The following is a 24,315-nucleotide window of genomic DNA, read 5'->3' as shown; positions in this document are numbered from 1 at the left end:
AAAAGATTTGGACAGAACCAGAAAGATTGGGAGAGAAAGTGATATGGGGGTGGGGATGCTGCCGAGGAGGGAATGAGTAAGAGAGAGATTGGAAGAGACAGAGATTAGAGAGTGAGAGAGACAGAAGGTGAGACTGGAGAGAGAGACAGTATAAGAGGAAGGTAGAGCGTGAGAGGAAGACTCACTATCAGAGACAAAGAGACAAAAGGGTGTGAATGAGCAGGTGAGAACTGAGGGCTATGAGAGTCATCCCCTAAGGGGCAGAGGAGGAGGGGGACTGTGCCTGGGTGTCCCAGGTTCCACGCTGCCCTCTTGCGCTCTCTGTCCTTGGGACCCCAGAGCTGGTAAGTTCCCTGGCTTGGCTGGGCGGGAGGAGCTGCCTGGGTGCACATTCCTGGTGCCCGGGTCTCAGTGGGGATGTTCTGGGGGTGCACGTGGGAGGGCAGGAGACAGGTAGCTGGGGGGCGGCTGGAAAGGGACAGGGAATGGGGGGTCTTGAGCACAGAGAGGGTCAAATTCCTGGCCAGCGTGCAGGGGGGGGGCAAGAATAAAGGGGCTCCTATTCTCTGTCTCTGGCTGCAGACAGCTGCCCCCTCCCTGCAGCTGCCAGTGCCGCCCACCTCTCTTGGCATCACTCTTGGTATGCGGTCCCGGGCCAGGGCCTCCCCCAGTCCCCCCAGGCCCCAAACAACAGGCTCTTTCTCCTCAGCCTCCTCCGACCTGCAAGCCCCTGACCCTGTCTGTGTCCCCAGCCGGGTCATCTGCAGAGAGGCACACACAGCCCCTTTTCTTCCCTCTCCCCAAGCCCTTGATGGAGGAAGGCAGACCTCGGAGCAGCCTCAGCCTGGCCAGCAGCGCCTCTACCATCTCCTCGCTTGGCAGCCTGAGCACCAAGGTTCGAGCTTCTTGGTGGGGCTGGGGAGGAGGGGGGTGCTCTGGGCTGCCCCATCCTCCTGTTTCCGAACCCTGGTTTCGGTGCCACCCGAGGGACTCTGATTGTCAAAAGCAAGGATCTTTAGCAACGGGGTGTGCCGAACCTAGCAAGGTCCCAAATTTCCCACCCGCCACAGCTAGGAATTCAGAGGCACTCCCAGCTGTCCCCACCCCTTGTATTTTCCTAATTCGAAGCCAGAGTAACAGCCCTGCTTAACTCTGGTTGCTAAGATAAGGCCACTCCCCAGCCGTGACCTCCCCTCTCCCCAGCCAGGAACTCAGTGGCTACTCTTATTAGGACTGAGAAATCCGTGTCCTGTCTCTAGCCATCCCATCTACCCAGTTCTGAAATCTGATAAAGGAAAGACCCTACTCCAACAATAAATATGCCCCATGTGGCCTGAGATTCTTGCATCCCAAATCATCACCCCAGCCCAAAGTTCAGTCATGACATTCATTTTCTTGTCCTCCAGACATTCCCCTCACTCATTTCTAGCTTCCCAAGTTCAGATTCTGTAGATTTGAACCTGACCTGGATCAGCGTCGTCACCAAGGAGGGGCATCCTGTGGGAATCTGGCCATGGGTGCCTGGGATATCTGTGTGCACAGGAGAGGGAGGCCCATCTACTGGGATGAAGGGATTTGGAGCTCCCACCGCCACCCTGGACATGATCGCTAAGGAATGTCATTCCTTGGCACTGAGGTATCCTTTGATTCCAGCTGACCCATCACTAGGGACTCAGCACAGAGGTCCTTCCTGACCATGGGGACCTCCCAGGCAGTATTGCCATCTTGGGTCCCAAAGGCTCTACTACATCTCGGGCTCTGGTGGCCAAGAGCATCCTCTCCTTGGCAGCGGACCCTCGATTCCCAAATTCCCTCCGCAGTGGCCAGTAGCCTCTTCCTTGCCTCCAGACACCTCCCGCCACGCATGAAAAGTGTCTGTCAGCTCTGCACTATGCACATGCAATTCTCATCCCCAAACTCAGATCCCTCTTTATTTACTTTTTAATCTCAGTTCCCCGACCAGGGATTGAACCCGGACCACGGCAGTGAAAGCGCCGAATCCTAACCACTAGGCCACCAGGGAACTCCCTCAGCTCTCTCCTTGACCCAGTTTCTAAAGGCAGCTGAGGAGGGCCTTGGGTTGCCTGAGTCCCACTGCACCGCCTCCCCAAGTCCATCCCAAGGCCATGTTCACTTCTGTCCTCCTTGTCTCTTCAGAAGTCCACCCGGGCGGTAAGCAAGGTGCATGCCTTCGGGAAGAGGGGCAATGCACTCAGAAGGGACCCTAACCTCCCCGTGCACATCCGAGGCTGGCTTCATAAGCAGGTAGAGTGAGCAGAAGAAGGGAAAGGACACTCCAAGTGATGTTAGAGGCTGTGCCCCTGGCTGTCCACTGTTTCTCTCCTTCCAAGTCTTCTCCAAATATATATATATTTTTGATAACTGTTTCCTCCCTTATTCTGTCGTTTCTTTCATTCATTCATTCATTCAATGACCACTTTTTTTTCATAAATTTATTTATGCTTTATTTTATTTTTGGCTGCATTGGGTCTTCGTTGCTGCGCGCAGGCTTTCTCTAGTTGCGGCGAATGGGGGCTACTCTTCGTTGCGGTGCGCGGGCTTCTCACTGCGGTGGCTCCTCTTGTTGCGGAGCACGGGCTCTAGGCACGCGGGCTTCAGTAGTTGTGGCGCGCGGGCTCAGTAGTTGTGGCGCGCGGGCTTAGTTGCTCTGCGGCATGTGGGATCTTCCCGGACCAGGGCTCGAACCGGTGTCCCCTGCATTGGCACGCGGATTCTTAACCACTGCACCACCAGGAAAGTCCAACGACCACTTCTTGAACATTTACAATGTGCCAAGCCCTGGGTCACATACCATGCAAATAAGACAAATAAGTATCTATCTACATTCAAGATGGGGGTGGGACAGGGATGGATAATAAATTTGTATAAAACAAGTGGACTAAATGATTTTGGATGGTGGGAAATGAAGCACTGTGAAGAAATAACGTAGGAGAATGTGCTGGAAAGTGGCTGTGGGATGAGAGCTACTTTTGACTGTTGGTCGGGGAAGGCGTCTCTGAGGAGATGACATTTGAGCTGAGAATTATGTGTCAAGAAGGAGGCCATTGTGTTAAGATCTGGGGGGCAGAGGGAATCTGAAAGCAAAGGGCCCTGCAGCAGGCCAAAGTTTGGTGTTTGGAGCAAGCCAAGGTGAGAGAGAGGAGGGGCGGCAGGGCGACGGGGCGAGCTTCTCTAAGTGTGGTCCCAGACCAGCAGCGCCAGCATCACCCGGGAAATTTCTAGAAATGCAAATTGTCAGCTCCCACCTCAGATCTACTGACTGGAGAACTCTGGGGATGGGACCCAGGAATCTGTGTTTTAATGAGCCCTCCTGGTGATTCTTATGTGCATCCAAGTTTTAGATTCCCCGTAAGCCAGCAAATTAGGGTAAGGAACTTGAGATTTATGCTAAGTGTGACGGGAAGCTCTGTTTTGAGCAGGGGACTCACATGGTCTGATTTATAATTTTAAAAGATCATGCTGCTTCTGTGGGAATGGATTGAAGGGGAGAAGAGGGGCACAAGGTTAGAGATGGAGCAGTTCTGGAAGAGGAGATGGGGAGATGCAGGATTCAGGGTATGGCTCAGCATCACCTTCCTGGCCTCTCTGTGTCTCACACTCCATAGTGATCGGGCCAAGTCTTTCTATATAAAGCCGCTGCCCGTGTGTGGTACAGTATCTGTCCCAATCTTCCTGTAACTTCTCAATCCCCAATTGACACATGAGGAAAAAATGAGGTTTCTAGTGGGGAAATGACTTGCTTAAGGGCACAGTTTGAAAGTGGTGGAGGTAAGAGTCAAACTCAGGTCCACCTGTGTCCAGAATCTATGTCCTCTCAACTGCAACCCACTGGTTTCCAGTTCTCCATCTGAATCTACTGCACCAAACATGTGTCTCTGCCCCTCTCCTTTGTTTGGGTCTTTGGCCCCAAGTGTCACTGTCTCCATCTCCTTTTTTCCCTCCCCCCTCTACTCCCACTCTGTCTCTCCAGGACAGCTCCGGGCTCCGGCTCTGGAAACGCCGCTGGTTCGTCCTCTCTGGCCATTGCCTCTTCTATTACAAGGGTCAGTGCCCCAGCTGGCATGGGGTGGGCAGGCCCCCCTCCCACCCTCCCTTTCCACTAGCCTCTTGGCCTCTAGATCCCTGTGTGACACTTGACCCCAGCCTGTCTTTTGCAGACAGCCGCGAGGAGAGCGTCCTGGGAAGCGTCCTGCTCCCCAGCTACAGTATCAGGCCAGATGGTCCAGGAGCCCCCCGAGGGCGGCGCTTCACCTTCACCGTGAGTCCATCCAAGCCCCATGGGCACTAAGGCACTAGGCGATGGGGGCAGGCATGGAGCATCCATTACTGGAGATAAAGACCAGGTTCCATGGCATCCTTCTTTTTAGAGGGCCCGGCGGCCGGGTCCTCCAGCTCTCTCTTCCCGCAGGCGGAGCACCCGGGCATGAGGACCTACGTTCTGGCGGCTGACACGCTAGAAGACCTGAGGGGCTGGCTACGGGCACTGGGGCGGGCCTCCCGCGCGGAGGGGGACGATTGGTGAGTATAAGTAGAGGCCACGCCCCTGACACTCTACCTCCAGTCTGGGTCCTGCAAATTATCCGGCTAACCCCTCCCTTTAAGACCCTGCCCTCTTCAATGTCCAATCACTATTCTTCTAGCTATGGAAACTCCGCCCTTCAGGCTCCACGTCCTGGGGACTTCATCTCCAATCAGCAAAGAGTCTATCTCTTGTAAGCTCCGCCCACCGTTTTGTCCATCAGTATTGCTCACTCTCTAACTGGCTCCCGCAGAAGTCTCCACCCCCTGAGGCTGCCACCTAAAAAATGTCAGATTAATAAAAAAAGGAAGGCTCCAGGCTCTGTCTGCCTGCCCCAATTTTCAGGCTGGAGACGCATAGTCTAGGGCATTGGGCCCAGCGACCTGGATGGACCTTGTGGCCCTGCACAAGTCACTTCCAACTCGGGCCTCAGTTTCCCCATCTGCAAAATGGGGAAAACAATTTACAGTACACTACCTCCCCTTTTTTCTTTGTAGGTTCCGGTGTCCTTATCTGTGAAATGGCAGTTAGGGCTGTTATAAAGTTCAAAGGAGTGATGTCTTTTTCTGTGTCCACTCGTTAGTGGGCAACCCAGGTCATCTGCACGTCCCCAGACTGGGGAGGGCCCTGGCGGCCCCGGTGGTCCCCCAGAGGTGAGCAGAGGGGAAGAGGGGCGCGGCTCAGAATCACCGGAGGTGGCTCGTCTCTCCAGAGGTCGTGGCCGGCTGCTCACCCCCAGCCCCATGGCTGACCTCCAATCTGGACCCCGAATTCGGAGGACAAGGAGCCCAGAGTGAGTTGGACGAGGGAGTCTGGGACGAGAAGTTTCTATAGGGCTGAGCTTCAGAGGAAATGCTGTGGGCGTGGCCGAGGGGCGTGGCTGGGACTGATTAGGGGAGTGACTTAGTGCTTTCTCACTGATGTGTGTGACTTGCTGGGTTCTTGTGGGGTCAGTGCCTGTTGGGGAGAAGTCTTAAGGAGAGGATACCATAAAGAGGGAAATTATTCAGGATCTGGTTACTAGAGGAGGGTTCTACTCCAGAGGGACAGTGAGACACCCTGAAGGGAGACAGATCTTTGAGGCTGGCTTGATGGGTCGTGGGATGAGGGGGCTCTAGTTGACGCAGTTCGCCTATTCTCTCTTCCCTACAGCCTGTTCACACCCTTCTCTCGCCCTCCCTCCCCTCTGAGCCTCCCCCGGCCCCGTTCTGCTCCTGCACGCAGACCCCCTCCCTCCTCTGGAGACACAGCACCTTCTGCCAGACCCCATACCCCCTTGAGTCGCATCGATGTCCGGCCTCCCCTGGATTGGGCCCCCCAGCGCCAGACACTCTCCAGGCCCCCCACTCCCCGACGAGGACCCTCCTCCGAGGCTGGGGGAGGAAGGGACCCCAGGAGTCCCCAGCACTGGAGTCAGGAGGCCAGAACACCGGTGAGCAGAGGTGATGGGGAGAGGGACTAAACCTCCCATTTGGCCATGGGGCTGTCTTTCCAGGCTGGTCTCTAGGCCACTGGCCCCTGGGTATCATGGGGATTGTAGTTCAGCATAATCACAGCTGGGTTCAGATGTGAAAGGGAGAGTGAACTTTAACTCCCATGAGTTCTCAGGGCTCTCCTCAGGCTGGTCTTTGGCCGTTACCCCTTAAGCATTATGGAGATTGTAGTCCAGAATACTCTCCTCTAGGACAATGCTGTGAGAGGTAGCGTCGATTGCATCTGCCTTGTGTCTCCAGTTTATCTTTCTAAGTTGGTCACCTACTATTTCCTCTGAGCATCATGGGACTGTAGTCCCGAAAATCCACAGCTAACCACGAATGTGAGCGTGAGCGTAGACTGCAACTTCCATTGGTCCGTGGGACTCTTTTGCCAGGCTTTCCACTTACTAGCATTCTCTGTGTCCCAATGGCACACAGCTGGAGAGCAGATCGTTGAGGAAGTTCTGGGGGCCCAGTTCTGAACCTCAAAGAGTCTCCTAAGGCACTGCAATTCGGGACACATCCATTCTAATATTTGTTAGTAAGACATGCCAATCTCTAAACATCTCTGTATCAGTATTCCTCCCAGGCCCCCTCTGGTTCCTCCACATATCTCCAGCTCCCTCCAAGGCCTCCCGGGACCCGGGCTTCCATGGTTTTATTGGTAGGTATCCTGGGCACCTCGAATCTGCCAGAGCCCCCTCCCTTGCTTTCTTTGCTATGGTGAATGTCATCTCCTAGACTAGTGTGCCTAGAGAAAACTGGGTATTTCAAGGTGCCTGGGTATATATTAGTTTCCTAGGGCTGCTGAAAACTGGGTGGCATATATATATAGAATATCTCTCCATTCATTCATATGATTTTCTAGGTCTGTCATTTGAGTTTTTCCATAGAGATTTTTGTGCTATTAGTTAAGGTAATTAAGGTAATTCCTAAATTCCTGATAGTTTTTTGGTTTTTTTTGGCCACGCTGGGCGGCTTGAGGGATCTTAGTCTCCTGACTAGGGTTTGAACCCAGGTCACTGGCAGTGAGAGCACCGAGCCCTAACCACTGGACCACCAGGGAATTCCCTACTGATAGTTTTTATAGTTATTTGAATGGTATGTTCTTCTTTTTTAAAAAATATTTTCTAGTTATTGATGGTGTAGAGATATGCTATTAATGTTTGTAACTTCATTTTACACCTGGCATCCTTGCTGAATTCTCTTATTTATTCTAATAATTTTTTTACGCTATTTTTTGGGGGGAGTAGATGAGCACATCATCTATAAATAATGATGGTTTTATCATTCCCCTTCCTATCCTTACACTTTTATTCTTTTTCTTATCTTATAGCATTGGTCAACATCTCCAATAGTGTGTTAAACTGTAACAGTGGTAGTGAGCATCCTTATTTTATTCTCAGTCATAAAGGAACTCTCTAAGTTTTCTCCATTAATTATTTATTTGCTATAGCTATTTGGTAGCAAAGACCACTTCCTAAAGCCCAAAGTCTGGCAATTGGTCTACTGAGGTTTGCTAAAGCTTGGAACAAAGCTAATAAGGACAGGGGTGTCTGTTAGTAGCAACAGGGCTCAGCTCAGCGCTGAGCTACAATAAGGACCTGTTTGGGCACGTGACCTCCAACCTTTCTCTTTCTCCTCAGCCGGGTCCCCCTCTAGACTCAACCTTCCACCAAAGCTTGGAGACAGATGTAAGTTCTCCTGATCGAACCCTTGCTGAGTTCCCAGAGCTGGGGAGAGAATGTTTAAATTGTGGGGCAGGGGGAAGGGCCAGATCTGGTCCATAAATAGCTCCTGTCCTCCTTTCTCCAGACTCTGTTGACCAAGTTGTGTGGGCAGGACCGGCTCCTGAGGAGGCTGCAGGAGGAGATAGATCAGAAGCAGGAGGAGAAGGTACAGGGCTCTGGGACAGGGGAGGGGCATCTGGCCTCTCCACGTGCCCTTAGCCCATCCTGATCCCCAGCATACCCAAGGATATAGGAAGACACCTTTTCTCTCTTCCTGAGGCTGGGGGTGGTTTCAGAAGTCTAACCATCTTCCCTTTCGGTGCAGGAGCAGCTAGAAGCAGCCCTGGAATTGACTCGACAGCAGCTGGGCCAAACAACCAGGGAGGCTGCAGCTCCTGGGAGGGCTTGGGGGCGCCAGCGCCTCCTGCAGGACCGGCTAGTCAGTGTGAGGGCCGCTCTTTGTCACCTGACCCAGGTGAACATCTGGGAAGGGGCATACCTCCAAGGAGACCCCAGGATTCTACAGGTTGTTACTAAAGGGAACTTGCCCCCAAAGACTCTTGGGAAGGTGGTTCTTGAGAATCCCCCCAATTTTAAGCCAATGATCTTGACATTCCTAGAGGGTGAGGGGCAAGCAGCCAAGAAACAGTAGTATTTAATTTAGCCATTTAAGGGGGAGATTTTTTTTGTGTGTGTGATAGATTTAGTTTCCAGTCTAGTAAGTTCTTATTTATTTATTTATTTTTGGCTGCGTTGGGTCTTCATTGTTGCGCGAGGGCTTTCTCTAGTTGCGGCGAGCGGGGGCTACTCTTCGTTGTGGTGCACGGGCTTCTCGTTGCGGTGGCTTCTCTTGTTGCAGAACACGGGCTGTAGGCGCACGGGCTTCAGTAGTCGTGGCACGCAGGCTCAGTAGTTGTGGCACACGGGCTTAGTTGCTCCACGGCATGTGGGATCTTCCCGAACCAGGGCTCGAACCCGTGTTCCCTCCATTGGCAGGTGGATTCTTAACCACTGTGCCACCAGGGAAGTCCCAAGGGGGTGATTTTGAAACGGACTTCCTGGCTTTGAATCTCAGTTTCCACTCATTGTTGCTTTGTGACCTTAGAGAATTTACTTAATCCCTCTGGGCCTTAGATGCCTCTCATATAAACTTGAGATAATAAAAATAATATTTACTTCATAGGGCTATTGTGAAGTTTTCATAAATATATGTAAATGAAGGAATGTTTAACACTTTTGTACCTAGTATATGGTAAGCAATACTTATGTTAGCTGTAATTATTACTATCTGTAAAATGGAGACATTAACAGTACCTACCTCAAAAGAATTAAATGAGAGCTAAGAACAGTGCCTGGCACACAGTAAGTGCCAAATAAATGTTAGCTGCAAAACAAAAAAAAAAAAGAAAAGAAAAGAAAGGAAAAGTCTGTTTAGGGCTTCCCTGGTGGCGCAGTGGTTGAGAGTCCGCCTGCTGATGCAGGGGACGCGGGTTCGTGCCCCGGTCCGGAAAGATCCCACATGCCGCAGAGCGGCTGGGCCCGTGAGCCATAGCCGCTGAGCCTGCGCGTCCGGAGCCTGTGCTCAGCAACGGGAGAGGCCACAACAGTGAGAGACCCGTGTACCACAAAAAAAAACAAAACCAAAAAAAGTTAGCTGCTCTTGTTATTGGTATTGGCAAGGAAGTTTCTGCTGCCCGGGGTGTACAGGTCTCATGGTCTTGTCTGTTTCAAGAATTCATTAGATCTGTAGACTCTGCTGCCCTAGAGGAGTGCAGAGGTAATCCAGAAGATTCAGGGAAAGCTGTTATTTGTCTACACTAGCAGTTCATTGGAATGGCAGGTTCAATATAGACTCTGGGGTTCCCAGTAGTCTGAGCAAAGAGGCCCTTGGGACTTGCAGTCCATATACCCCACAGGGCACCTGGGGCCAGGCCACCCTTCCTCCTGCTAATCTAGGAAAAGATGGGATTGGGGAAGATCTGGTGGGAGGACATGCTAACTCTCTGTCTCCCCCTTTCTGGGACCTGAGGAGCGAGAGCGGGTTTGGGACACGTACAACAGCCTGGAACAGGAGCTGAGCACCTTGAGAGAGACCCTTGAGTACCTGCTGCACCTCGGGTCCCCCCAGGTACACCCCTGCCCCAAGCCCCCAAGCCCCACCCTGCACTCCAAGATCACTTGGAAACCCTTTTGGCATTTAAGCCCCTCCCATAGAATCAAACCCCCTCCCATGTTATCTTTAGCCCCTCCCCCTCTGCCTTTTCCTTTCATTTAAAGCCCAATAATTAAGACATTGCCCTTAATTTCAAGACCTATCTTCAGATTCGGAACTACTGCCCCGTCTGGTTCTAAATCTCTCCTCTTACTTTGAAGCCCTACCCTTGGGGTCAAAACTCTGCCCCTCAGCCCTGTCCCATCCTGCAAGTTCATCTCTTGCATTCTGCATCCAGACTTTCACTTTTAAATTTATCCTCTGGAGGCTCCAGTTCTAAATCCAATCCCTTAGTTCAGACCCCCCTCCTGAAGCCCCATTGCTTGGCCTCAGACCCACGTCTTCATTCTAAGCCTAGCAATAGAATTTCTAAATCATATACCTTCAACTAAACATTCTGGCTTCTAGTATTAAATGCATACTCACAGGTTTAAGCCCCACCCTCTTCATACTAACCCCCTCCCACTTCCTCCTAAAATCCACCCCTCAACGCTAATCCCCCAGCTACTGGTGTTAGATATTCCTTAGCACCAGCAATATAAGAAAAGAAAAATACATCACAACCAAATTAGGCTTATTACAGGAATGCAAGGTCAATTTAACACTTGAAAATAAGTTCATGTAGTTCACTACATTTAATAAAATAAAGAAAAAAAACCACATGGTCATCTCAATAAATGCAGGAAAAACATTTTAAAAATTTAATATCCATTCATGATAAAATCTCTCAGCAAAGTAGGAATATAAATCAACTTCCTTAGTCTGATAAGGCATCTATAAGAAACGTAAACTTACAGCAAACATGATTGTTGGCAGTGAAGTGTGGAAAACTTTTCCCCAGTATTTGGAATAAGACAAGTTCTCAGACCCAGGATCCAGACCCCCAGCCCCTCCTAGTTCTAGTCAGCCTTGTCCCAGGGATTCTAGGCGGTACAAGGAAGTCTGAGACATAAATTAAAGGTATAAGGACCAAAGAGGAAGGCGTAAAGCTGTTTTTATTTAAAGATGACAAAGCTGTGTATGTAGAAAATCTAGAATAATCTCCAGAAAGATTGGTAGAATAAGCCGATCCAGCAAGGTAACTGAATGCAAGGATAACATGCAAAAATCACTTGTCTTCTTGTATGCTAATAACAAACAATTAGAAAATGAATATTCATAAACAATAGTGTTTACAATGAACATAAACAGGTTAAATATCTAGGGAGAAACATAATGAAAGACATGCACGACACCTACTCTGAATGCCACAAGATGTCATTGAGAGAAATTGAAGACCGATATAAATGGAGAGATGTACCATGTTCGTGGATAGGAAAGACACTAATGTAAAGATGTGGTACATCTTTATGTGGTGAGGGCTTTCATGTAAAGATGTGATTTCCCCAGTGGGGATATTCGATCCCAATACAATTCCAGCTGGCTTTTATGTGGAGTTTGACAAGCTGACTCTAAATTCTATCTGGAAGTGCAAAAGGCCAAATGTAGACAAGGCAACCTGCAAAAACAAAGCTGGAGGACTGACACAACTGGATATCAATCAAGTCTGACTGTAAAGCTACAGGTAATAAGAGGGCAGTATAGTATTGACACAACATTAGACAAATGGAACAAAGGAAAGAATAGAATATTCAGAAACAGACTCACATCTATTTATATGGTCACCTATTTATAACAGAGGTAACACTACAGAGCCATACAGAAAAACAATGTTTATGATAAATGATAATGGGTAAGTGGGATATCTAAATGGAAATTTCAGACCGTTTCCATGGCCTATCAACTTTAACCCTCCTTGCATTTTCCCACCTTTGAGTAACAAATTCCTTTCCTCTCCCCAGGACAGAGCATCTGCTCAACAACAGCTGTGGATGGTGGAAGACACACTGGCAGGTCTGGGGGGCCCCCAGAAACCACCCCACCACACTGACCCTGACTCCCCATCCCCTGCACTCCAAGGCAAGGAGTCCTCAGAGAGGGAGGTGAGACTCACCTTTTTCTCCACCCCCAGCTTCCTGTTCCATCTGCCCCTGGCCCAGCTCATTACCATCTCCCCTCTTTCTCTCTCCCTTGACCAGCTAACCAACCTCAGGCATGTATCCTAAGCTCTGGAAACCTTTGTTTCCTTATTCGTTGTACTATGATCATTGTCCAGTGATGTGCTGGACCCAGTTCCCAACACCTCCCAAGGTCCAATTGGCTGCCTGTCTTCTCAACTCCACATTCAGTGATGTCATGTTGGTAGCTTGAAATTGACCACGGTGGGAGTATTTACACCGTGGAAACTGGCAAATGCTACAAACCAGGGCTCATTTCTCCCAGAGGGCATTTGTTAAACATTTACCAGACACCGCTGATCTTAACCCCTACCTTGCAGAGGACTGTGAGAAGGAGAAACTGTGACTAGAATGTGCCTGACAGAGTAAGCCGTCAGGAATCAGGAGCCACAATGGTTGTAGGCGATCATCAGATCATGTATCCGGGAGACCTGGGTTTAGATCTCAGCTTTGCTATCTTTGTGACATCAGTCATTGACCTCATTCTCTGAGCCTCAGTTTCCCCATATATCAAATAGGGATAATAATAGCTGTCTCGTAGATTTACCGAGGGGATTCAATGAGATAATGCTGGTAAAGTACTTAGCACCGTGCCAGATGCATAATCATTATAAAACCTCACACGTATAATGCCCTGCCATGTGCCAGGCACTGTTCTAAGTACCTTACATGTATCGATTCAATCCTCATATCAGGGACTCCCCTGGTGGTCCAGTGGTAAAGAATCCTCCTTACAATGCAGGGGATGCAGGTTTGATCCCTGGTCAGGGAACTAAGATCCCGCATGCCACGGTGCAGCTAAGCCCTCGCGCCACAACTACAGAGCCCACGTGCCCTGGAGCCTGTGCACCACAGCTAGAGAGTAGCCTGCGCGCTGCAATGAAGAGCCCACGTGCCACAAGGAAAGATCCCGCATGCCTCAAAGAAGATCCTGTGTGCTGCAACTAAGACCTGACGCAGCCAAAAAAAAAAAAAAAAAAAAAAAGCTGTAGGTTAAAACCCTCATATCAAAAGGTGAAATATGGCACAGAGAGGTAAAGTAACTTTCCCAAGGTCACACAGCAAAAAAAATGGCAGAGCTGAGGTTTGGAAACCAGATCTGGCTCCTGGTTTTCAATCTTAATCCTACTTATGCAGTGTCTCAATTGCTAAGTGCTTGAAAATGGTAATAATAGTGGTAATGATAATTATTATTCCCCTTTCCTGGCCTCTCCAGAGCCTGCCTGAGTCCTTGGAACTGAGCCTACCCCGGTCCCCTGAGGCTGACTGGGGGCGGCCCCCAGGGGGCGACAGAGAGCTTGCCAGCCCTCGGTCAGGTAAGCGTCTGGAGTGGGGAGGGACTTGCTCGGCATTCCTGGTCCTCACCAGTCCCATTCTACTCCTCCAGGTCTTGGATCTCCAAGGGTCTCCCGGGCTTCCAGCCCTGAGGGTCGCCGCCCCCCTTCCCCACAGCCAGGAACCAAGGTAGGCAGTCCATCTGGCCTCCTCAGGTCCACTGTAACGCTTTGACCACCACAGGAAGGACCCCCTGTCCCCACTCTTGGGGAAACATCTGGGAGAGAAGAGTTTTAAGGCCACACCCTAGAGCAGAGACAGCGAGATTTATTAAGAGCGTTGGGACTGAATTTTGTCTCTGCCACTTCTAAGCTGTGTGACTTTGGATCAGTTATGAAATCTCTCTGCCTCCATTTTCTCATCTGCAAAATGGAGCTAATAGCGGTGTCTACCACCTAGGGCTGATGTGAAGAGTCAAAGTAGATGAATGCCCATAAAGCCTGAAAGTAGTGCCTTAGAGCAAGCACTTCATTCATTCATTCATTTGTCAATCATTCATTCAATATATACTTATTAAATACCCTCTTCACTGTCTAATAAGGTAGCCAGTAGTCACATGGGGCTATTTAAATTTAAATGAATTTAAATGAAATACAATAAAAATTCACTCTCACTCGCTAAATTTCAAGTGTTCAGGAGACATAAGTGGCCAGTGGCTACCCTGTTGGACAGTGAAAATATAGAACATTTCCATCATTCAGGAACGTTCTATCACAGAGAGCTGTTTAGGTGCTCAGGACCCAAATGTGAACAAGATGAAAAAAAAAATCCTTCTCTCATGAATCTGACATTCTAGTGGGAAGAGGCGGGTAATAAATAATTTACTATAAATTACTTTATATGTTCTAAGTGCTAAATAAATAAAAACAGCACGGTGAGGGGATTTGGGATACTTGGAGAAGAGGTGCAATTGTCAATGGCTTGGTCTGGGGAGGCTTCTGGAGAGGTGATGCTTGTGCAGATACCCGGAGGAGGTAAGGGAGCAAGCCTTGGGGATGTCTGGTGGAAGAGCATTAGAGGCAAAGGGAACAGTGTTTGCAAAGGTTCCGAGGCAGAAGACTCTGGCGTGTTGGAGGAGCAGCTAGAAAGCCAGTGTGGCCGTAACCGAGTAACCGAGCAAGAGGGAGAGGGGTGCTGATGAGGACAGAGGGGTAATAGGGGCAGATCGTGCTGGGCCTTGTGGTCCAAGGTGAGGGCTTAGCTTTGACACTGGGTGAGCCCAGAGCCATGGAGTATCTGAGCAGGCACTGAGATGCTGTAAGTGGGCACTGGCGCCCTCTGGCGGCCACATGTGGGAACAGACAGTGAACAAGGGCTGAGGCAGGGAACCAGTGAGAAGGTGACTGGGCTGTTCCAGCGGGGAGAGAACAGTTGTTTGCACTAGGTTAGAAAAAGTGGAGGTGTCGAGACAGAGTCGGATTCTAGATATAGCGGTTTTCAAACCTTGTTCAAAACCCTTGGGACCAGATGTTGTTTAAAATGCAAAGTTTTGCAGATTCAAGTAATTCGGTGCCTATACTGTGTACTGTGCGTTCTACAACACCGCCTGCCGCGTCTGCAGCAGCACACTTAAGCAAACACATTACCGCTTCTCCAATAAAATGTATGAATATGCATACGAAATGGGATAAAAGCTATAAATAATATCACCATTTAAATGTCAAGTTAAAAAAATAGCAATGAATTACTTAAATGGAGTCAGGGGGATAAAAATAGCTTATAAATATCAGGTGCTTTTAATTTTTTTATTTTTTGGAGAGTTATTTATCTTTTTGAATTTTATTTTATTTATTTTTTTATACAGCAGGTTCTTATTAGTTATCCATTTTATACATATTAGTGTATATATGTCAATCCCAATCTCCCAATTCATCACACCACCACCACCACGCACCCACGCCACTTTCCCCCCTTGGTGTCCAGACGTTTGTTCTCTACATCTGTGTCTCAATTTCTTCCCCAGGCGCTTTTTATTTCTGAGGAAAATGTCCTGGGTTCCTGATGCCTGCAACCAGTATGCAGTTTTTGTTTTTTGATTTTTTTAAGGCGGTGGGTGGTTTATCCTTTCTCTTCACGGAGTGTGAAATTCTATTGTTACAAGCTGTATGTAGAGATGCCACAATTTCTTTTCTTTTTTTTTTTTTCGCGGTACGCGGGCCTCTCACTGTTGTGGCCTCTCCCGTTGCGGAGCACAGGCTCCGGACGCGCAGGCTCAGCGGCCATGGCTCACGGGCCCAGCCGCTCCACGGCATGTGGGATCTTCCCAGACCGGGGCACGAACCCGTGTCCCCCGCATCGGCAGGCGGACTCTCAACCACTGCGCCACCAGGGAAGCCCCCTCGGTGACATTTTTACAGGAGCACAGAGACATTATGGAGCTCTATCCACCGTATACGTTTTTTTCAGAACTCAGTTTTCATCAGCTGTTATCTTAGGAAACTCATCAATTGTAATTTCTGACCTGCAGATGCTCTGCCACCCAGGTAGATATTAAGATATTTTACATCACATACTTCTTTGGTGTTGCCAGCTGATGCTCATGATCAATGTTCTGGTCTTCATGGAATGTTCTAGCTTGTTTCATGACCAAAGGCCATTCAGGGGCATCCAGTTACTTCCTCATGAACACAGGGTCCAGATCTTCAGATTTTGCCCTCTGCAGAGTTTCTCTACTTGTCATCAGTTCCTGGTGTCACTGTCCCAGTAAAACTTCTGCAACGTGTCTTTCTGTTTATGTCACATCACATCTTGAGGGTCCTATTTAGTGAGATGTCCCTGTAGAGGCTCCACAATCCTGTTCCTGACTTGATTCTACTTTCTGAGCTCTTGGAAGTGACAGATGCTTCTGTTTCTTTTCACTCTCTTTGGGGCGATCTTTGGCTCTTTTTGACACCTTCAGAGAGCAATTAAACTAGAAGTCGTAAGTAACAAAACAAAACACAAAGCAAGAAAATTGCAATTGAGGGCAGAAGCCCGATGGGTGTGGCTCAGGCGATGCCTCACATCACGAACACTGGGTGCATATTGGCACCGATTTAGAAAAACAAATGTCAGTTTCAGATTTTTTTTTTTTTTTTTGGAAATGACAGATAAGAAATTTGGGGAACTGACTTTGAAGGTGGAGCCAACAAGTTTGCCATTCTCATTGGTGCTGGGGTGGTCCTTGGCCTCTTGTGGACTGGGTTTTGTCCGGCCACTGGGGTTCCTGAACTGAATCAGGCCAGATCCCAGGCATCAGGAACCTCAGACACAAGCACTATCAGAACAGGCGGAGGCGTGTGCTGAGATGGGGAAAGCACGAGGCATTGGGGGACTTCAGGGGACAGCTCCCAGGCAGCCTGGGCATGTTGGGGATGGTTTCCTGGAGGCAGACAGACCTTAAAGATTGAGTTAGAATTCATCCCTGGCACAGCAGGGAAACAGCTAGTGCAAATGTCCAGACTGAGGTGGGAATTTAGGAAGCCAGGGCTTCTGCTAGCCTACAGAATGCCTTTTTGTGAATGAGAGACAGGCTCCCCCTTCTGCGTGGATGGAACCTGGCGTGGTCAATGGAGGGCTTAGCCCTTGGGCAGTAAGCAACCCATACAACCGCACATGGTCACTTGGGAGCACAGAGTTCTGACCTCTGGAATGCCATCTCCCAACTGCAGGTTGTTCAATTCAGGTCCACGAATTCCTCAGACCCTTCTTGACTGCCAGGCTCTACAAGGCGAGGTCCCCAGACCAGTCCCTGTTTTCAAGGACCTACCCTTCTGAGTTTGCCACGTAGTGAATCTCTGCATCACAACCCCTATTTTTCTGTGGCTTCCCCCATCGTGAAACTGGCAAAGGGGTCCGGCAGGAAAAGTATGGCTGCTGGACTTGGCAGGACCACTCCGATGCCCACTAAGCCATCAGCAGCTGACCAATCCAAGCAGAGTGTCAAGAGCAGTTGCTATCTCTCCCCTTCTCCCTCAACTTTGGCCAGTGAGGAAGAAATCCCGACTTCCCTTATTTGCTCATCATACTGGTCTTCTAGGGACCAGCCCCTGTGGAAGGTGTTGGGGGCGCCCTGCCATGAATTAGTCCTGATGCTGGAGTCTGATGGGGGAGAGGCATGAATGCAATCCTCATACACATCCGACAGGGCTGAGCCATTTCATAGGGGGACTCAGAGCATTGGGAAGCCTTTTAAATGTTAGGTAAGGTGAGTCTGGATGAATGAAAAAAGTTTGGCCATGCGGGAAGCAGTACTCCAAACAGGGAATAGGCTATGTACGCAAAGGCATGGAGGGGATAAAGAAGCTGCAGCTCTGTATCGGAAACAAAGCTGAATTTATTACTTGCTTAAGCAAGACAGACCTCTTGTAAGATACAGTCGCTCTGAGCAAAGCGGAGAGCTGATGTCATATGGCGTAGAGCTCGGAAACCGGTGGACTTTCGTATATTCGACCTTAAGATGCGGAAGCTTTGTGTCTGTTGTTGATTGGCTGATTTTCAGAAACGCGGCGCCATCGTTGATTGGCTGACTTTCAGGAGCGTGGTTCCGGGGATGCCAGTTACGATTCCTTGTTCGAATTGGTGGTGGTGGTTCCCCCCGCACCTTGGCAGTGCCACGAGGCATGCGGGATCTTAGCTCCCCGACCGGGGATGAAACCTGTGCCCCTGCAGTGGAAGCACGGAGTATTAACCGATGGACAGCCAGGGACGTCCCCTCGAATAGGTTTAAAAGCATTTTTGGTGCTTCCTTATTATCCGTGGAAACCAAGTAATCAATCTGTCCTTTCTTAGGAGCAGAGGAACTTTATTCTTAGTGGCGTGTATAAAGGACATGGATTGTTGGAGCTGCGCCGAATAACGCTTAATCTTGAGAATGGCTCCTCCCTCAGCCGTACCGCGGCCAGCATCCCGGGGTGGTGTAAGGTTCTAGGTATTTCAGAGCTGATCAAGGAAAAAGATATGACCACTAGGTGGCAGTAGCACACAGAGCTTTAGTTGGTCCACACTGACAGATTTGCCTGTGGGAAAAGTCCCTGACAGCATTAGATCCTCCAGAGGTTACTGCTTCGGGGCCACTGCCCAGGAGGAGGAGCAGGGGGGCGGGACAAGGGAACTCCCAGAGGAGAAGGAGATTAGAGAAGGGACTTAAGGGTCTAGGTGATGTGCTTAGCCGCACAGAGGGGAGTCTCTGGGTCAGAGAGCTCCTAAGGGCAGCAGCCTGTTGGGGGCTTCTTTTGTTTGTTTGTTTTGGTCCCGCCGCGAGGCATGCGGGATCTTAGCTCCCCGACCAGGGATGAAACCCGTGCCCCCTGCAGTGGAAGCGCGGAGCCCTTAAAACCACTGAACCTCCAGGGAATTCCCCTGTTGGGGGCTTTTATAGCTACAGGTTGATCTTACCTATGGCTAGCAGATGCTGGATACAACTTCACGGAGTATTCAAAACAGGCAGGCTCTAAGTGGCTAAAAATATCTGTCTACTTGAGCTATCTTTGAAACAAGGGATGTGTAAAAGTTTCAGTTTGGCCCTAGCAGGCTTTCGGGTCAGTGGTCTGGCCTGCCATGAAGAAATAAATGACATAGGGTCAATTTACAGGGACTATGATGTATCTAACAGGTGGGCATGTGACTCAGGATCGACCAAATCAGAGTCACGTAGAGTAAACTGCAGTGATTGGTCCTACAATAGCAACAGATCTAAGCTGTCTGCCTAGAATGTTCTAGTTGGAGACTGCAGTGGAGAGTTCTCTCCCCACCCCCATCCCCTTTGTTTTTTGCTTAAACAATAAATTTACTGTCTTACAGTTCTGTAGGCTAGAAGTCTGAAATCAAGGTGTTGTCGGGCCATGCCCTTTTTTTAAAAAAATTTAATTAATTACTTAATTTGGCCGCGCTGCACGGCACGTGGGATCTTAGTTCTCTGACCAGGGATCCAACCCGCGCCCCCTGCAGTGGAAGCCTGGAGCCTTAACCATTGGACCGCCAGGGAAGTCCTGGGCCAGGCTCCTTCTGAAGGAGCTAGGGAGAGATCCGTTCCTTGGCTTGTGGCATCATAACTTCAGTTGTCCCGTGGCGTTCTCCCTAGGTGCATGTCTGTGTCCAAATGACCCCCTTTCTGGAAGGATAACACGTTTGAAGCTCTATTGGCCACTTTCCTGCCTGTAGCATCCCAGATGTCTGACGGCCTTCCTTCGTTTTGTCCCATCTCTGTCCCCTTCAGTTTGACTTGGCATCTTTTCTGCTGAGTTGGTTTACTGGATCCACACACCATCACATGCCTAATGTCTCAGCAAATGGTTTACGGACACACCCTTGGTGTTCCCATCAGAACAAGCTTCCTTGCAATACACATAGGCTGCGAATGTTCCAAATGTTCAAGTTCAAGTTCCCCTTTGATTTATCTCCATCCTGTTGCATTTTAAGTTCTTAAGGCTATAAGTAAGTGATCATGATCAAGGTGTCATCAGAACCATATTTCTGGTAGCTTCTGGGAAAGCTCCTTGGCTCGTGGCAGCATAACTGCCATTGTCACATGACAGTCTCCCTGTGTGTCTCTTCCCTCTGGTTTTGAGGGCGCGAGAGAGCTTGTAAAGTCCTCCCTCAGACAAACCCAAAGTGGTCCTCCTGACGATCGAGTTACACGATAAATCTCATTCTTCCTTTTAATGTTTTCAAAGCTGATTCAGAGGTTTTTTTGTTTTGTTTTTTTTTAATCACAAGCAACCCGGAGTCCTGACTATCACTGCAAAGAGACTTGATCTGTCCAGGGAAGTGTGGGTGTTTGTCAGTCTGGGGCTTCGGGTTTGAACAGGGCAGCTGATGGAGTTGAGGCTGGAGAGGTGGGTAGGGACCAGGCCACAAGGGGCCTCCAATGCCTTTGTCCTGAAAGCGCTTGGGGGCCATGGAAGGACTTGAGCAGCAGAGGGACAGCCTGTGCTCCGGGTGTAGAAGTAGCCCTCGAGAGCGGGGGTGAACTTATTGGGAAGGGCAAGGCAGGGGGCTGAGAGGTTCAGGGAAGAGAGAAAACGGAGGCCAAGGTTGGAGTATCGCGGTGTTTCTCATCTCCCCAGGTCCCTCTGGCCCGGCCCCGGATGAGTGCTCAGGAGCAACTGGAGAGAATGCGCAGACACCAGGAGTACGGTCGGCCTCTCCCTCGCCCAGCCTCCCCCCGGCTCCTCACTCTGGGGAGGACACTGTCCCCAGCCGGACGCCAGCCTGACGCAGAACAAAAAGTGAGGGAAACGGGTGGGGCGGTGAAGCAGCAGTGGGTTCTTAGTTCCTAGTTGGAGCCTCAGTTTTCCTCTCTGTAAAATGGGGATGTTTCCTTCCTCCGTACCCAGAACAGGTTTCCAGATTTTACCCCGCTGTACCTGTGTTGAAATCAGCATCCTGCCTCCCTTATCGGCGGAAGACAGGGTGGGCCAGAGACAACATCTCCACCTCACCAGCGTTCTCCCTTCTCAGGGAGGGGGTGGGGGTCACGGGTCTGGATTGGAAGCCCAATTTTCCTTTTCAGTTACTATGTGTTGTCAAAGACAAAAAGAAAAGAAGAAAAATTGATCAAGTAAGGAAATAGATTTTATTCATGTTATGGTGCTGGGGAGAGGACTCCAGCTCCAACGATCAGAGTGGTCCGGGCAGGACGGCATTTTTTGTTTGTTTGTTTGGTTTGCTGTTGGTGGGTTTTTTTTTTTTTTTTTTTTTTTGGCCACGCCATTGCGCAGTGGCTTGTGGGATTTTAGTTTCCCCACCAGGGATTGAACCCAGGCCCTCTGCAGTGAGAGTGTGGAGTCCTAACCACTGGACTGCCAGGGAGTTCCCCATGGATGGTTTCATCTTAGACTTTTCTAGGAAGGAATTAGACAAGTGGGTTGATTTTACAGTTGGGATTGTTTTTGTAAACAGGGAGCATCTCAAATCAGCTGAACACCAAACATTTATCTCTATGTCTAGCTAGTTTGGGGGGGACAAAGAGTCCAGCTAATCATTTACGACAAAAGGAATGTGAATTTGGAGGGTCTGTTTCTGGCCTTGTCACAGGTAAACGGAGTGGGGCGGGGGGTCAACTGTGAATCTTGTCGACGACAATTCTATTAAAAACAAGTTAACAAGAAACAAAGGGAATTTTATTTGAGCGAAACAGGATTATAACCTGGGAGACAGACTCTCAGACAGCTCTGAGAACTGTTCCATGTGTTAGAAGTCAAAAGGCACACTCACATCCATTTTCCAGACAAAGGATCGTACATCAAAATGACGTACTGATGGGCTTCCCTGGTGGCGCAGTGGTTGGGAATCCGCCTGCCAATGCAGGGGACACGGGTTTGAGCCCTGGTCTGGGAGGATCCCACATGCCGCGGAGCAACTAGGCCCGTGCACCACAGCTACTGAGCCTGCGCTCTAGAGCCCGCGTGCCACAGCTACTGAGCCCGCGTGCCATGGCTACTGAAGCCCATGCACCTAGAACCCATGCTCCGCAGCAGGAGAGGCCATAGCAGTGAGAGGCCCGCGCACCGTAACAGGAGTGACCCCTGCTCACCCCAACTGGAGAAAAGCCCAGGGCAGCAGCGAAGACCCAATGCAGCCAAAAAAAAAAAAAAGATAAATAAAATAAATGTAAAAAATAATAATAACTTTAAAAAATGACATACTGATATTTTTACATAAAAAGTTCACCAAGGATACATAGTCTAGGGAAGAACATACAAAGCCAGAAGCAAATCACCGTAATCTACAGAGTTGGAAAAGAATACTGTTCTTTTAAGAAGTTACATTGGTAGTGTCGGAAGAAAGGGGGGAAAAATGATCTTTACGATAGAGCAGGCACTGCCATCTCTGAGGAGCTCTGGTTAATGTGTAATACAGATGCACCCTGCACATTAGGGAGAGAGGGAGGACACTCAAGCACACAGAGAGAATTTTATGTTTAATTTTTCTTGTCCTGCCTTAAAATAGCAATTTTACTTCATTAGTCTTATCTAAATCATATGGAGAAGAGGGGTTCTTTGCAGTAAGCCTTTTACCAGAATGCAAAGGGGCTGGTGGGGCGGGGGGGCGGTGATTTTCCGAGCTCTTCTTGTTTTCCAGGAGCTCAAGTAAAGTTAAAAATTGGCAGTGTCTTTGGGGCAGTTTTATCCCCTTTCTGAACCCCTTCACCCTCAAAATGAGAACATGAGGACTTCCAGATGAGGAATTCTAATGCCCCAATTCCTTTGCAGCCTGTCTTGGGACACTCAGGAGCCCAGAAATGGCTTAGAAGCTCGGGGTCCTGGAGCAGGTAAGGAATTGGAGATGGGGGCAAGGAGCAGGGAAATTAGCAAAGGGAAGGAGAGTAGCATTGCTATTAATGTCTCCTGAGTACTCGTGAGTACTAAAGTACAGATCGCAGAATCTTTTAGAGACGCTTGAGTTCCTGAGGAATCAGAAAGCCCTAGTTCGCAGTGAGAACTGCAGTTCCTTGGTCTATATCAAACTCCGCCCCTCCGTCAGGAAATCTGAGAAAATTTCCGGCAACCGGACTACAAATCCCACAATGCACGCGGGCTTTTTAAAAGAGGGTCGCGCCCAGTTTAAAATCCTTTAGAGACACGTGCTAGGGACTACAACTCCCAGAAGGACACGCGGGGCACTGTGGTCCTTACTGTACTGGCTAATTATACAAGTTCCCCAAATCTCTTTCTTTCTAGTCCAAGGAACACCACCCCTTATTTGCCGACATCCGAAGGGCACCGGGAGCGAGTTCTCAGCCTCTCTCAAGCCCTGGCCACTGAGGCGTCGCAGTGGCACAGAATGATGAAAGGTGAGAATGGGCTGGGGACTTTGGGCTACTGGGTTTTAGGGAAGAGGGAGTCGGAGGCCTGGAATCGTAGGTGCTGATGGGTAGGGGTCTGAGGAATCCTTTATCTTTATGAGGAGAGAGCTGGACAGGGCTTGGGAGTTCTAGATCCCAGGAAGGAGGGGCCCACGGTCCAGGAATTCTGGGTCTGGGAGAGGAGGGAGCTGTGAGGTCGGACTCCTAGGTCTGAGAGGAAAGGCCTGGGGGAGTCTGGACTTCTGGGTCCCAGAGTTTGCCATTCTCATACCCCATTCGTCCTCTCCAGGTGGAAATTTGGAGTCTCGAGGAGACCCTCTTCCCCCAGCCCCGCCGCCTCCGTCAGAGCCCCCGCCCCAGGTGTCCTCCCCCCCAAGATCTCCTCCAGCTGCCAATTCCCGCTCCTTGGGGTTCTCCCGCAGAGGTAGTGGGCGCGGCGCAGGCCCCGCCTCCTGGGAGCCGACGTGGGATTCCGGGATCGCCCCTCCCGCCCTAACCCAAGACGAGGGGGCGTGGCCTCTTCGAGTCACTCTGCTGCAGTCTAGCTTCTGACCCGCCTAAACGTAGCAACCAATCAGAGAGTGAGGGCGTGGCCTGGAGGTACCCCCTGGAGATCTGGAGCCTCTCCGGGAACCTGGGGGCGTGATCTGGTCCCCTCAGGTAGCCTAGAAGGGGAGGGGTTTCTATGGCCAAAGTTTGATTTTCCCAACACTTGTCCAGATTTGGATTAAAACTTTGAACTTTTAGTCAAGAACTTTCTGTCTGAGGTTGTTACGCTGGTGTCTCTGAGGGGTAGAGCCGGAGTAGTGGGCTTCTGGGCCCCGAGGGAGGAGGGGACAAGGACCTCGGACTTGTAGGTCTGAGGAAGGAGGAAGCTCGGGGTCCAGGTTACTGGTTCTGAGGGAGGAGGGGGCTGGGGACCAGGATTCCTGGATCTGAAAGAAGAGAAGACTAGGGACCTGGAGTTTTGGGTCCGAGGGCAGAGGGGGCGAGACGGCAGGAATCCTGAGTTTGAGGGAGGAGGGGTTTGGGGATCCGGACCTCTGGGTCTGAGGGAGGACGGGGCTGGGACCAACCTTCCAGGCTTCTGGCTTTCCTGGCAACGGCCCCCAGGGCCGGGCTTCCAGGATCCAGCCCCTATTTACCGTTCGACCCCACGACCTCACCGGATTTTGAGGT

General features: G+C 50.0%; 1 protein-coding gene across 1 annotated transcript; it reads left to right on the top strand.

Annotated features, from left to right (window-relative positions):
• Window positions 1-98: 98 nt before the first annotated feature.
• PLEKHA4 (pleckstrin homology domain containing A4) lies at window positions 99-23,882 on the top strand. Its single transcript, XM_079908717.1, has 20 exons — window positions 99-344; window positions 806-895; window positions 2,158-2,265; window positions 3,992-4,064; window positions 4,179-4,279; window positions 4,430-4,539; window positions 5,124-5,333; window positions 5,693-5,972; window positions 6,593-6,679; window positions 7,662-7,709; window positions 7,831-7,911; window positions 8,071-8,220; window positions 9,775-9,873; window positions 11,799-11,939; window positions 13,231-13,330; window positions 13,402-13,478; window positions 20,396-20,557; window positions 22,544-22,602; window positions 23,012-23,124; window positions 23,426-23,882. The coding sequence occupies exons 2-20, from the start codon at window positions 812-814 to the stop codon at window positions 23,686-23,688; spliced, it is 2,346 nt and encodes a 781-aa protein (XP_079764843.1). The 5' UTR covers window positions 99-344; window positions 806-811; the 3' UTR covers window positions 23,689-23,882.
• Window positions 23,883-24,315: the final 433 nt, after the last annotated feature.

The sequence above is a fragment of the Stenella coeruleoalba genome (assembly GCF_951394435.1).
Source record: "Stenella coeruleoalba genome assembly, chromosome: 20".
Taxonomy (NCBI): Eukaryota; Metazoa; Chordata; class Mammalia; order Artiodactyla; family Delphinidae; genus Stenella; species Stenella coeruleoalba.
Note: the sequence above shows the minus strand (reverse complement) of the source record. Positions and strands in the feature narration are given on the sequence as shown.